The 14,377-nt window shown below is 40.6% G+C and overlaps 1 protein-coding gene across 43 annotated transcripts in view; it reads left to right on the top strand.

Moving 5' to 3' along the window:
* The window catches only part of LOC131927134 (titin), a 152,487-nt gene that overhangs the window by 46,422 nt on the left and 91,688 nt on the right, over positions 1-14,377 (top strand). For 41 of the 43 annotated variants that reach the window (XM_059282805.1, XM_059282847.1, XM_059282846.1 and 38 more), the window contains exons 2-15: positions 2,151-2,252; positions 6,506-6,703; positions 7,018-7,116; positions 7,531-7,719; positions 7,960-7,986; positions 9,473-9,571; positions 10,135-10,233; positions 10,536-10,634; positions 11,078-11,275; positions 11,444-11,542; positions 11,887-12,084; positions 12,361-12,558; positions 13,655-13,852; positions 14,029-14,226. In XM_059282805.1, the coding sequence (XP_059138788.1) occupies positions 2,151-2,252; positions 6,506-6,703; positions 7,018-7,116; positions 7,531-7,719; positions 7,960-7,986; positions 9,473-9,571; positions 10,135-10,233; positions 10,536-10,634; positions 11,078-11,275; positions 11,444-11,542; positions 11,887-12,084; positions 12,361-12,558; positions 13,655-13,852; positions 14,029-14,226 (2,001 nt within the window). The remainder of the gene's footprint in view (positions 1-2,150; positions 2,253-6,505; positions 6,704-7,017; positions 7,117-7,530; positions 7,720-7,959; positions 7,987-9,472; positions 9,572-10,134; positions 10,234-10,535; positions 10,635-11,077; positions 11,276-11,443; positions 11,543-11,886; positions 12,085-12,360; positions 12,559-13,654; positions 13,853-14,028; positions 14,227-14,377) is intronic. The other 2 variants (XM_059282812.1, XM_059282851.1) reach the window with 1 other exon arrangement.

The following is a 14,377-nucleotide window of genomic DNA, read 5'->3' as shown; positions in this document are numbered from 1 at the left end:
CTAATGTGCTACCATTTCAGGCTAGATTAATTATTACCCTAACAACAAACCCCAACCCTTATGCATTTGGCAAGCTAATGTGCTACCATTTCAGGCTAGATTAATCATTACCCTAACAACAAACCCCAACCCTAACGATGATAGATTGTGTTTACGGCTGTACCTTTAATGTATCGTAACGTTTTATTGCTGGTAATGTTCAATCCATTCCTCCTGTTGTAAAACTGATATGTGCTCCCAACTCGATATGTTGCCTGTCCCTATACTGCCATATAACATTAGTCCTATATGCTGCTCTATCCCTTAACATTTAGCACTGCCTATTAATTGCCTTACCCTATAGTATAACATTGAGCATTCGATATCGCTTTACCTAAACGATAACAGTGAGCACTTTACATTGCCATAACTATTCTGTAACATTAGCCCCACTATCGCCTTGTCCCATACCATAACATTAGGTACTGTATGTAGAATTTTTTCATACTATAACATTGGGATCCGTATATAGACTTGCGCTATACCTTTGTTCTAGCATTGTGATCCGTATATAGCCTTGTCTATAATACCTATACTATATCATTAGGATCTGTATATAGACTTGCCTATACTTATACTATAACATTGCGATCTGTATATAGCCTTGCCCTGTACCTATGCTATAACATTGGGGTCAGTATATAGTTTTGTTCGATACTTCAACATTGAGAACTGTATAAAGCCATGCCCTATATTATAGCATAGGGCACTCAATATTGTCTTACCCTAGTCTACTAAAACATTGGGAACCGGACGTGACCATGTCAGTTAATCATTGTATCTGACCTTGCCCTCTGCTGTAGTCTACCAACGATCAGGCCAAAGGGCCAGCACCATGTAAGACTCAACACAATCTATACTAAACAGGCCAGCACCATGTAAGACTCACGAGGACCTTTACTTTCCCCCTTGTGTAGCCGGGTACATGTAGTAGACGACAATCGATTGTGTCTCCACCTCATCAGGCCACAGTTGGTCCCTCGCCAGCTCATTGATTATTTCTTCCCTCCCTGACATCGATTGGCCACCCCAAACCTAAGCCGGTTGCTGACCTCTAGCCCACCTCGCTATGTACGGGGGGGGGGGGGGGATCAATACTCATGGAGGCACTGAGGGGGCTTGCTTGGGGGGGGGGGGGTTGCTTGCTGAAGCTACATCATGTGCGTTCTATTTGTATATAAAGTAGGCTTTCTGAAGTCACATTATGTGGGCTTGCAGAAGTCACATTATGTGGGGGTTCTGTTGGTATATAGAGTTGTCTTGTTTAAGCTACATTATGTGGGCCTACAAAAAGTACATATAATTATGTAATGCTGTATCCATCAAGCTTTCTTTTGATACACTGAGTGGATGTGTTAGCATTACCTTTAATATGCTTGCTAAAATAATAGCACTCAGGGCTTTATGTGTTCTACCCTGCTCAATTTGTTTTGTTTTTACACTTCACATTACCTGGTACAAAATTGTTGAACCAACCACAGTCCCTGGTACAAAATTGTTGAACCAATGACACTCTCAGATACAAAATTGTTGAACCAACCACAGTCCCAGATACAAAATTGTTGAACCAACCACAGTCCCTGATACAAAATTGTTGAACCAACCACAGTCCCTGATACAAAATTGTTGAGCCAACTCCAGCTGAAGTTTATTTCAGAACTTTACCATATTTTCTCACAAGAGATTTATGACTGCTACAGTTTCAAAATATAGATAAATACTCACTCTCATTCTACACACAATACATTCAACAAAATATAATGATTGTGTTTAAACTTTGAAACATTTGAGTGTGACAAATATTTGGACTTTCATCTGACACCTGACTTAACATTTAGAGCTAGATTAGTGTGCCCTTTTGTTTTAGACTCATTCCCAATGATAAAATACTAACAGCTACACATTAGTATTAAAACATTCTTAAAACATTGTTTGCAAATGGAAGTACAGTGTTGAAATAGATTTATGAATGCAGAGAATTATAATATTTTTAATTTAATGTATCAAATGAATGCCCTGTTATTTTATCAATAAATGCCCTGTTATTTTATCAATTAATGCCATGCTAGAAGCCATTGTATTAAGTGTCCAACCATTTGTGTGCTCCACAGACTGATGGTAACGCAGGTTTTTTGAGGGCAGCTCGTGATGGGAACTTGGAGGAAGTTTTGGACTACTTGAAGGGGAGCACGGACATCAACACAAGCAACCCAGTGAGTAGCACATGACATGGCATCACAGTCATGACATCTGTAGCATAGTGGGTAGCACATCACATGGCATCACAGTCATGACATCTGTAGCATAGTGGGTAGCACATGACATGGCATCACAGTCATGACATACACCTGTCATCTGTAGCATAGTGGGTAGCACATGACATGGCATCACCGTCATGACATCTGTAGCATAGTGGGTAGCACATGACATGGCATCACAGTCATGACATCTGTAGCATAGTGGGTAGCACATGACATGGCATCACAGTCATGACATACACATGTCATCTGTAGCATAGTGGGTAGCACATGACATGGCATCACAGTCATGACATCTGTAGCATAGTGGGTAGCACATGACATGGCATCACAGTCATGACATCTGTAGCATAGTGGGTAGCACATGACATGGCATCACAGTCATGACATACACATGTCATCTGTAGCATAGTGGGTAGCACATGACATGGCATCACAGTCATGACATCTGTAGCATAGTGGGTAGCACATGACATGGCATCACAGTCATGACATACACATGTCATCTGTAGCAAAGTGGGTAGCACATGACATGGCATCACAGTCATGACATCTGTAGCATAGTGGGTAGCACATGACATGGCATCACAGTCATGACATACACATGTCATCTGTAGCAAAGTGGGTAGCACATGACATGGCATCACAGTCATGACATCTGTAGCATAGTGTGTATGAGATGGCCCATCCAATGTTAAACTGTATGTGAGGTGGCCCATGATCCCCCAGCATTAAACTGATGATATGACCTCTGATCCAGCAGCGTCTACTTAAAAATGGAACTCCTGTGTTCTAGACTAATTGGCTCAATTTGTCTAACATATCTCTTTTTACATTTGTAAAGTTCTGACTCACTTTCATTTCATGTCAGTATATCCTTGTCTTGTTCTATGGCCCATTCTGTTGTCAGTATATCCTTGTCTTGCTCTATGGCCCATTCTGTTGTCAGTATACCCTTGTCTTGTTCTATGGCCCATTCTGTTGTCAGTATATCCTTGTCTTAAGTTCTATGGCCCATTCTGTTGTCAGTATATCCTTGTCTTGTTCTATGGCCCATTCTGTTGTCAGTATATCCTTGTCTTAAGTTCTATGGCCCATTCTGTTGTCAGTATATCCTTGTCTTGTTCTATGGCCCATTCTGTTGTCAGTATACCCTTGTCTTGTTCTATGGCCCATTCTGTTGTCAGTATATCCTTGTCTTGTTCTATGGCCCATTCTGTTGTCAGTATATCCTTGTCTTGTTCTATGGCCCATTCTGTTGTCAGTATATCCTTGTCTTAAGTTCTATGGCCCATTCTGTTGTCAGTATATCCTTGTCTTGTTCTATGGCCCATTCTGTTGTCAGTATACCCTTGTCTTGTTCTATGGCCCATTCTGTTGTCAGTATATCCTTGTCTTGTTCTATGGCCCATTCTGTTGTCAGTATATCCTTGTCTTGTTCTATGGCCCATTCTGTTGTCAGTATATCCTTGTCTTAAGTTCTATGGCCCATTCTGTTGTCAGTATATCCTTGTCTTGTTCTATGGCCCATTCTGTTGTCAGTATATCCTAGTCTTGTTCTATGGCCCATTCTGTTGTCAGTATATCCTTGTCTTGTTCTATGGCCCATTCTGTTGTCAGTATATCCTTGTCTTGTTCTATGGCCCATTCTGTTGTCAGTATATCCTTGTCTTAAGTTCTATGGCCCATTCTGTTGTCAGTATATCCTTGTCTTGTTCTATGGCCCATTCTGTTGTCAGTATATATTGTCTAGTTCTATGGCCCATTCTGTTGTCAGTATATATTATCTTGTTCTATGGCCCATTCTGTTGTCAGTATATCCTTGTCTTGCTCTATGGCCCATTCTGTTGTCAGTATATCCTTGTCTTGTTCTATGGCCCATTCTGTTGTCAGTATATCCTTGTCTTGCTCTATGGCCCATTCTGTTGTCAGTATACCCTTGTCTTGTTCTATGGCCCATTCTGTTGTCAGTATATCCTTGTCTTAAGTTCTATGGCCCATTCTGTTGTCAGTATATCCTTGTCTTGTTCTATGGCCCATTCTGTTGTCAGTATATCCTTGTCTTAAGTTCTATGGCCCATTCTGTTGTCAGTATATCCTTGTCTTGTTCTATGGCCCATTCTGTTGTCAGTATACCCTTGTCTTGTTCTATGGCCCATTCTGTTGTCAGTATATCCTTGTCTTGTTCTATGGCCCATTCTGTTGTCAGTATATCCTTGTCTTGTTCTATGGCCCATTCTGTTGTCAGTATATCCTTGTCTTAAGTTCTATGGCCCATTCTGTTGTCAGTATATCCTTGTCTTGTTCTATGGCCCATTCTGTTGTCAGTATACCCTTGTCTTGTTCTATGGCCCATTCTGTTGTCAGTATATCCTTGTCTTGTTCTATGGCCCATTCTGTTGTCAGTATATCCTTGTCTTGTTCTATGGCCCATTCTGTTGTCAGTATATCCTTGTCTTAAGTTCTATGGCCCATTCTGTTGTCAGTATATCCTTGTCTTGTTCTATGGCCCATTCTGTTGTCAGTATATCCTAGTCTTGTTCTATGGCCCATTCTGTTGTCAGTATATCCTTGTCTTGTTCTATGGCCCATTCTGTTGTCAGTATATCCTTGTCTTGTTCTATGGCCCATTCTGTTGTCAGTATATCCTTGTCTTAAGTTCTATGGCCCATTCTGTTGTCAGTATATCCTTGTCTTGTTCTATGGCCCATTCTGTTGTCAGTATATATTGTCTAGTTCTATGGCCCATTCTGTTGTCAGTATAGATTATCTTGTTCTATGGCCCATTCTGTTGTCAGTATATCCTTGTCTTGCTCTATGGCCCATTCTGTTGTCAGTATATCCTTGTCTTGTTCTATGGCCCATTCTGTTGTCAGTATATCCTTGTCTTGCTCTATGGCCCATTCTGTTGTCAGTATATCCTTGTCTTGCTCTATGGCCCATTCTGTTGTCAGTATATCCTTGTCTTAAGTTCTATGGCCCATTCTGTTGTCAGTATATCCTTGTCTTGTTCTATGGCCCATTCTGTTGTCAGTATATCCTTGTCTTAAGCTCTATGGCCCATTCTGTTGTCAGTATATCCTTGTCTTAAGTTCTATGGCCCATTCTGTTGTCAGTATATCCTTGTCTTGTTCTATGGCCCATTCTGTTGTCAGTATATCCTTGTCTTGTTCTATGGCCCATTCTGTTGTCAGTATATCCTTGTCTTGTTCTATGGCCCATTCTGTTGTCAGTATATCCTTGTCTTGTTCTATGGCCCATTCTGTTGTCAGTATATCCTTGTCTTGTTCTATGGCCCATTCTGTTGTCAGTATATCCTTGTCTTGTTCTATGGCCCATTCTGTTGTCAGTATATCCTTGTCTTAAGTTCTATGGCCCATTCTGTTGTCAGTATATCCTTGTCTTGTTCTATGGCCCATTCTGTTGTCAGTATATCCTTGTCTTGTTCTATGGCCCATTCTGTTGTCAGTATATCCTTGTCTTAAGTTCTATGGCCCATTCTGTTGTCAGTATATCCTTGTCTTCTTCTATGGCCCATTCTGTTGTCAGTATATCCTAGCCTATGGCTGCTGTTGAGTGACATGTGTGATGAGTTGTTTTTATTCCAGTCACCTATGTAATTGTTGTTATGAGTCACAGTGTAAACATTGCTGACTGTATCAGTGTTTGGTTTGCCAACTTCAAACAGTTGTTACACATTATAAATCTCAGAGCCAGCTACAGTTACAGCTACAAGACAAGTACTGACAGCAATCCTACTATCTAATACAGGGATAACTTCAGAGTAAAGTTTAACTTTTTAACCTTGCAGTCCATATGGGAATATGGAGTAGAGTTGTTGCTGTGTCTTCGAGATGTGAAGGGATAGTGTAGTCCAGCTGTCTTTAATTTCCCTGATGAGCTGCATAGGCTCAGGGATCTGAACTTGAGACTTTTGGGTAAACAGTCGTATGTTCTACAAGTATGAGAATACAAGCATAACTTGTCAGAGCAATAATGGCTGCTTACTTCCCCTCTCTCAGTGCACTTGGTTTGGATATGTGGTGAAGTTGGGTGTGGGGATGACACAGTCTTGAGCCTGGGTACCGAACCCAAATCTGTTGGGTAGCTAGTGCATGTCTTATCACCAGACCACACTGTGATCCCACTAACATAATGAATCAGTTCTTTTTTTCCCTCCCACCTTACCATGTTTTTGTGATCCCCAGAATGGCTTGAATGCTCTACACCTGGCCTCCAAGGAAGGCCACATCAACATTGTCACAGAGCTCCTAAACCGTGGCGCCAACGTAGAGGCCGCCACCAAGAAAGGTAACACAGCACTGCACATCGCCTCGCTGGCTGGACATGAGCAGATTGTCAAACAGCTGGTGGACAGTGGGGCCCAGGTCAACCTCCAGGCTCAGGTGAGTGGTCAGCAGGGCATCAGGTGTAACTAGCATACTCCGCTACCAGAGGTAACATTCATAGGTACCTTAGGTAGATGTGAGATATAGGCACCTTAGGTAGATGTGAGATATAGGCACCTTAGGTAGATGTGAGATATAGGCACCTTAGGTAGATGTGAGATATAGGCACCTTAGGTAGATGTGAGATATAGTCACCAAAACGACATGTTTGATATAGTTTTTACCAGATGAAACTACCATGTTAGTTCTATCCTAGCCCACAATGCTGTAGACCCATGTCATTTCTCCATGACTCACTCTCTGTTGTTTAGGCTGGGTTCACACCTCTGTACATGGCGTCACAGGAAGGTCACTCAGATGTGGTCAAGTTTCTCTTGTCTGTGGGGGCCAACCAAGGGCTCTCTACTGAGGTAATGGCACTGTCACCTTGTTCAATTTACATGTCGATTGCTTCAATGTACACCATGATTGGTTCATTTTACTTCTGCATTAGTTCAATGTTACATCATGATTGGTGCAATTCACTCCTGGATTAGTTCAATTCTTAATGATTAGTTCAATTTACACCTGCATTTGTTCAATTTAAATCTGGGTTGGTTCAATTTACTCCAGGATTAGTTGAATTTAATCCATGATTAATTCAATTTACACCTGGATTAGTTCAACTTACAACTGGATTAGTTGAATTTACACCTGGATTTAAATTGGTCAATTACTCCATTACTTCAGCCACATATAATCCTAATGATGTATCTAAATAAAACCTATTTTTCCCAAATATTGCCTGTTAAAAGTAGTTTGATAAACCAATGTATGTTGTACAGGATGGCTTCACACCACTGGCTGTAGCCCTACAACAAGGCCACGACAAGGTGGTGTCTGTCCTGCTGGAGCATGATGCCAAAGGAAAAGTCCGCCTGCCTGCCTTACACATCGCTGCCAAGAAGGATGACGTCAAGTCTGCCGCCCTACTCCTACAGAATGAACAAAACAGTGTTGAGCTACAAACCAAGGTGAGGCCTACCCCATACTCAAATAAAAATTTTTTTACTACATCATAATCAAAATAAATATAATTTTCATTGATGAAAGTCATCTACATAATTTAACTCTAATAAATATAAACTAATCACAAGAAAAGCTATGGTTATGGGCTTAATAATCTGTTATTTAAAGCTTTTTCTTGCATAACTTAAACCCACCTGGGCAACTGATTAACACTTACCTACTCCATATCTCCATGCACACTATAGGGAGGATTAGTCAATGACACGACAAAGGTTTGTTCAGTGTTTATTCCCTCAAGCATTGTGTACTTCTACTGGCATGCTTTCTTGGTTCTTATGACTGCAGACAACTCCAGTCATTTGTATGACTGCAGTCATTTTGTGCTAGCTTGTTAGACAGACCCAAGATGTACTGGCTGGCTGCAGTATCATACTAGTTTGATTTCTCCAAGATGAACTTTGGCTGGTAGCAGTAATGTTTGGTTACAGTTTTAATTACTAGTTTCTTGTTTGGCATTTTGAAACTCCAAATCTGACAAGATCTTTGTTCTGGTTTTATTTTCATTCTAGAAAGTAAAAGTTGTGGCTGACCTTTGATTGTAGAAAAAATAATGACTGACTTTTGATTATAGAAAAAATAAAGACTGACCTTTGATTGTAGAAAAAGTGATGACTGACCTTTCCTTTGATTGTAGAAAAAGTGATGACTGACTGATTGTAGAAAAAGTGATGACTGACCTTTGATTATAAAAAAAAGTGATGACTGACCTTTGATTATAGAAAAAATAAAAACTGACCTTTGATCGTAGAAAAAGTGATGACTGACCTTTGATTGTAGAAAAAATAAAAACTGACCTTTGATTATAGAACAAATAATGACTGACCTTTATGCTTTAAGTGCCTGTTGCTGTTTCTCTTAGTTCTTTCAATGAATGACACATTTATCATTTAGAAAGTTAGTAGAACATGCTGTTAAATCAGGCATTAGACTTTTTTTAAAAGCACTGAGAAAAAAAATAGCTCAAGGATCTTCATCAAATAAATTAAAGACTCATCTTGTCTGATGCTCGTACATAAATTCATCATGAAAGATGGCGTTAATGTTCATCTTGAGCTATTTTCTAGTTTTTAATTTTAATTTAATTTAGAAAGCCTTTAAACACTGAAATAATGTGTATATCATTTTATTTTTGCATGCATCTCTATATTTGTTTTAAGTCACATATTTATTTTGATATATATATTTATATATGTACTTTATTTTTATGCTTACAACTTTGTATGTATAGGTATGTGTATAAGTATGTATGTTAATGTATTTATATATATATATATATATATATATATATATATATATATATATATATATATATATATATATATATATATATATATATATATATATATATATATTTATATATATATATATATATATATTTATATATATATATATATATATATATATATATATATATATATATATATATATATATATATATATATATATATATATATATATATATATATATATATATATATATATATATAAAGAAATATATAAACATACATACTTCTATACATACACCTTGAAAGATGTTTTTTGTTTAAAGTCCGTGGTAATGTGTCAATTGGCTTTGCATATGACTTTGATTGAAGTAGCTTTTGACTGGTCATGTGATCTCCGTGTGTTTGAATGTTTTGCTGGTGTCAGCTCAAAGCTTCCCCCTACCATGTTAACAAATCTTCTTCTCCTGACCAGAGTGGCTTCACACCACTACACATTGCAGCCCACTACGGCAACACTAACGTAGCCAACCTACTGATACAGAGAAATGCTGACGTCAATTTTAGAGCCAAGGTAAAGTACTACCAGTCTATCTAGACCTTCTAAAGGAAAAATTATCATGCATTTGTTTATAAATAGTAACTTTGTAAAAGTAATTGACAAGTTGTTGAATGAAAAAATTGACAAGTTGTTGAATGAAGTAATTGACAAGTTGTGGAATGAAATAATTGACAAGTTGTTGAATGAAATAATTGACAAGTTGTTGAATGAAGTAATTGACAAGTTGTTGAATGAAGTAGTTGACAAGTTGTTGAATGAAGTAATTGACAAGTTGTTGAATGAAATAATTGACAAGTTGTTGATTAAAATAATTGACAAGTTGTTGAATGAAGTAATTGACAAGTTGTTGAATGAAGTAGTTGACAAGTTGTTGAATGAAATAATTGACAAGTTGTTGAATGAAATAATTGACAAGTTGTTGAATGAAATAATTGTCAAGTTGTTGAATGAAGTAATTGACAAGTTGTTGAATGAAGTAGTTGACAAGTTGTTGAAAGAAATAATTGACAAGTTGTTGAATGAAATAATTGACAAGTTGTTGAATAAAATAATTGACAAGTTGTTGTCGTCACCAGAACAACATTACACCACTGCACGTTGCCTCCCGCTGGGGTAAGATCAACATGGTCAACCTGCTGATAGACAACAACGCCACCATTGATGAGAAGACACGGGTAGGAAATTGTTTTGTACTGTGGCTCTTTGCTTTAGCTGTATGTAGTTTGTTAGGGTTAGTGCGGCACTAGATTAAGGTCTGGATGGCCACATATTATAACAAGTGCCCCAGGAGTCCTTGGTTCACACACTGGCAATGCCAGTGGTAAACTTCTCAATAAATGGTTAGGAGCCCACTCAGCACCCATAAATACCAGGCATGATTTGGGAGATTTGGTTAAGACTGCTGGTCTCACAATCCCTGCTGTTTTACTATAAACCTCTTCCTTGTGAGTTGCTTGAAGTTTAATGTGTGTTCCAGGATGGTCTGACACCACTCCACTGTGCATCAAGGAGTGGCCATGAGAGTGTTGTGGACACACTACTGGAGAGAGGAGCCCCTCATTCTGCTAAAACTAAGGTAAACAGCTTCTACAGGCTTTGGTGAAATATGCTGTGGTTCTCTGCTCTCTTTAGTTACACATTTCTGATGCTTTTTATGATCTGATGTAATTGTTAGTAAAGTGGTCGTAAAAATAATAATAACGAGCATTGATATAGATAATTAAGTATTTTAAGACCAATACAAATTACAGTTCTAAGTTTTAGGATATTTTAAGACACTGTATGGAGATATTTAACATTGAGCTATTTATTTAATGCCTCTAATGTAGACCATTAGCCCTGAGCTAGTCATGTAAGCCATTGAAGGCTAACCACAATGCATCTAATGTAGACCATTAGCCTTGAGCTAGTCATGTAAGCCATTGAAGGCTAACCACAATGCATCTAATGTAGACCATTAGCCCTGAGCTAGTCATGTAAGCCATTGAATGCTAACCACCAGTTGTTTCCCCACCCCAGAACGGCCTGACACCCCTGCACATGGCAGCACAGGGGGACCACGAGGACTGCGCTCGTCTGCTGCTGTACCACAAGGCTTCACTTAACGAGGTCACCGTGGACTACCTGACCCCTCTCCATGTGGCTGCCCACTGCGGCAATGTCAAAACTGCCAAGTTGCTGCTGGACAGGAAGTGTGAACCCAATGCCAGAGCTTTGGTAAGATTTCTGGCCAAACTAGTTGTTGAAACATTTCTTTATTATTTGATTTCCATGATTTTAAGTATGATTATTTTAATTACCAGAGCAAATTGTAAGTTTCTTTACTTTAAAATGAACTTATTTAGCTACCCTTGCTAACAAATAACCTATGATATCTGTGCACAGAATGGCTTTACCCCCCTGCATATTGCCTGCAAGAAGAACCGCATCAAAGTTGTGGAGCTGCTGTTGAAGTATGGCGCCTCCATAGAGAGCAAGACTGAGGTTAATCATTTTACTCTCACATTAGCTTTTCAAACAGCTGTCACTCAAAAGTTATTTGTTTAATTTGAGGCAGTAAAGACCTTTTAAAATTTTAAGTTTTAGTTTTTAGTTTTTCAACCCATCTTCAGACATTATAAGTGTTTAGACTTTAATCAGATTTAGGTTAGGGTTTAGGTTGTAGCTGCACTATAGCCATGGTTAATGATGAGAGTATCAGCTGGCTGCTGACCAGGTGACCTGAGTGATCAAATATTTTCAACAGTGCAGAGTTAGTATGTCAAATCTAGTTCCATGTGAGATATTCCCACATTCCTGGTTATAATAGCTGTTTCTGGAATTTTCAGTCTGGCCTAACCCCACTGCACGTGGCCTCCTTCATGGGTCACATGAACATCGTCATCTACCTGATCCAACACAACGCCAACCCCAACACAGCCACAGTACGCGGTGAGACATCCCTCCACCTGGCTGCACGCGCCAACCAGTCCGACATCATCAGGATCTTGTTGAGGAACTCTGCCACAGTGGATGCCAGGGCTAGGGTACGCCTACAGTTGAAGTCAATGCTAGGATTATACTGTGTTGTCGTGTGCAAATCTGTTTTACATGGTTGAAGTACTTGAGAAAAGAAAAAAACCACAGTTAATTTACTGCAGTAAAAACCAATGTATAATTAAGTATAATGCTGTGAAGTTTATGTCAAATGATGTGCACTATTGTACTTTCATGTAATGTCAAATGTTTGTAATGTCATGTAGATGGTTTTTTGTGGATCTAAACTGTCAGACCAATTGCATGTTGTTCCTATCTGCTTGCAGGAGCAACAAACTCCCCTGCACATTGCTGCCAGACTGGGCAATGTGGACAATGTCCTGCTGCTCCTCCAGCACGGAGCCTCTGTTGATGCCACCACCAAGGACAAGTACACTCCCCTGCACATTGCTGCTAAAGAGGGACACGACGAGGTGGCCCAGGTGTTGCTGGAACATGAAGCCCAACATGACATCACCACCAAGGTTTTACAGCACTTTTTGTCTTGCTTCTATTGTTTGATCACATGTAGATCTTTGGTTAGCTCAGCCGCTAGACCAGCGGTCAGCTCAGCTACTAGACCAGCGGTCAGCTCAGCTGCTAAACCAGCGGTCAGCTCAGCTGCTACACCAGTGGTCAACTCAGCTGCTAGACCAGTGGTCAGCTCAGCTGCTAGACCAGCAGTTAGCTCAGCTGCTAGACCAGCAGTTAGCTCAGCTGCTAGACCAGCGGTCAGCTCAGCTGCTACACCAGTGGTCAGCTCAGCTGCTAGACCAGTGGTCAGCTCAGCTGCTAGACCAGCAGTTAGCTCAGCTGCTAGACCGGCGGTCAGCTCAGCTGCTAGACCAGCTGTCAGCTCAGCTGCTAGACCAGTGGTCAGCTCAGCTGCTAGACCAGCAGTTAGCTCAGCTGCTAGACCAGCAGTTAGCTCAGCTGCTAGACCAGCAGTTAGCTCAGCTGCTAGACCAGCAGTTAGCTCAGCTGCTAGACCGGCGGTCAGCTCAGCTGCTAGACCAGCTGTCAGCTCAGCTACTAGACCAGTGGTCAGCTCAGCTGCTAGACCAGCTGTCAGCTCAGCTGCTAGACCAGTGGTCAGCTCAGCTGCTAGACCAGCGGTTAGCTCAGCTACTAGACCAGTGGTCAGCTCAGCTGCTAGACCAGCTGTCAGCTCAGCTGCTAGACCAGTGGTCAGCTCAGCTGCTAGACCAGCGGTTAGCTCAGCTACTAGACCAGTGGTCAGCTCAGCTGCTAGACCAGTGGTCAGCTCAGCTGCTAGACCAGTGGTCAGCTCAGCTGCTAGACCAGTGGTCAGCTCAGCTGCTAGACCAGTGGTCAGCTCAGCTGCTAGAACAGCGGTCAGCTCGGTAATTAGACCAGTGGTCAGCTCAGCCGCTAGACCAGTGGTCATCAGATTAATTGTTAATTTTTCTGGCGTTTGACAAAACTAATTTATGGAGTTGCCAGTTTTCTATCTTTTTAAAGCTAATCTAAATATTATTTTAAAACCTAATTTGTTGTTTAATACCATCAGAAAATAGCTGTAGTGTTTTGTTAACATGTCAACTGTTTGTGGCTCAACAGAAAGGCTTCACACCACTTCACATCGCGGCCAAGTACGGGAACATCAAGGTGGCCCGCCTGCTGCTACAGAAGGAGGCCAACCCAGACATCAGTGGCAAGAATGGCCTGACCCCTCTACATGTGGCCACTCACTACAACCATGCTAATGTGGCCCAGCTGCTGCTTGAGAACAAGGCCAACCCTCATGCTACTGCCAAGGTAAACCTTCTTGTCTGACATGTGACACCTCGCTGTCACTTATTTCAACTACTGTCCAAACAAAGTTTTTCCTACTGAATTCAAGTAATACCTGCAATATTTCTCACCTGTATTCAAGTGACAAAACATTTATTGTGTTGATTGATTTTTCTCCCCCCCCCCCTCCCCCCCCACAGAATGGCTACACCCCCCTGCACATCGCGGCCAAGAAAAACCAGATGGACATTGCCACCATGCTGCTGGAGTATGGCGCCAAGCCTGACGCTGAGTCTAAGAATGGCTTCACTCCTCTGCATCTTGCTGCACAAGAGGGTCACACTGACATTGTTTCCTTACTGCTGGAGAAACAGGCTAATGTCAACTCTACAGCTCATGTAAGTACAGGTAGAGACTATTAGAGGTAGCAACTGGTAGGGGCTAGTGTGGCAGGAACTGTAGTTTGTTTTTGTTGTGAATTTCGGCAAGACTGTAAGGTTTACTTGTGAAAATGGTAAAAAAAAAGTAAGCTTCAGTTATTAAAATTGA

Source organism: Physella acuta, unplaced genomic scaffold, assembly GCF_028476545.2.
Source record: "Physella acuta isolate Inbredline_101_S28 unplaced genomic scaffold, ASM2847654v3 ptg001377l, whole genome shotgun sequence".
In the NCBI taxonomy this organism is placed as follows: domain Eukaryota; kingdom Metazoa; phylum Mollusca; class Gastropoda; family Physidae; genus Physella; species Physella acuta.
The sequence above is the reverse complement of the archived record's forward strand: the minus strand, read 5'-3'. Positions and strand labels throughout refer to the sequence as shown.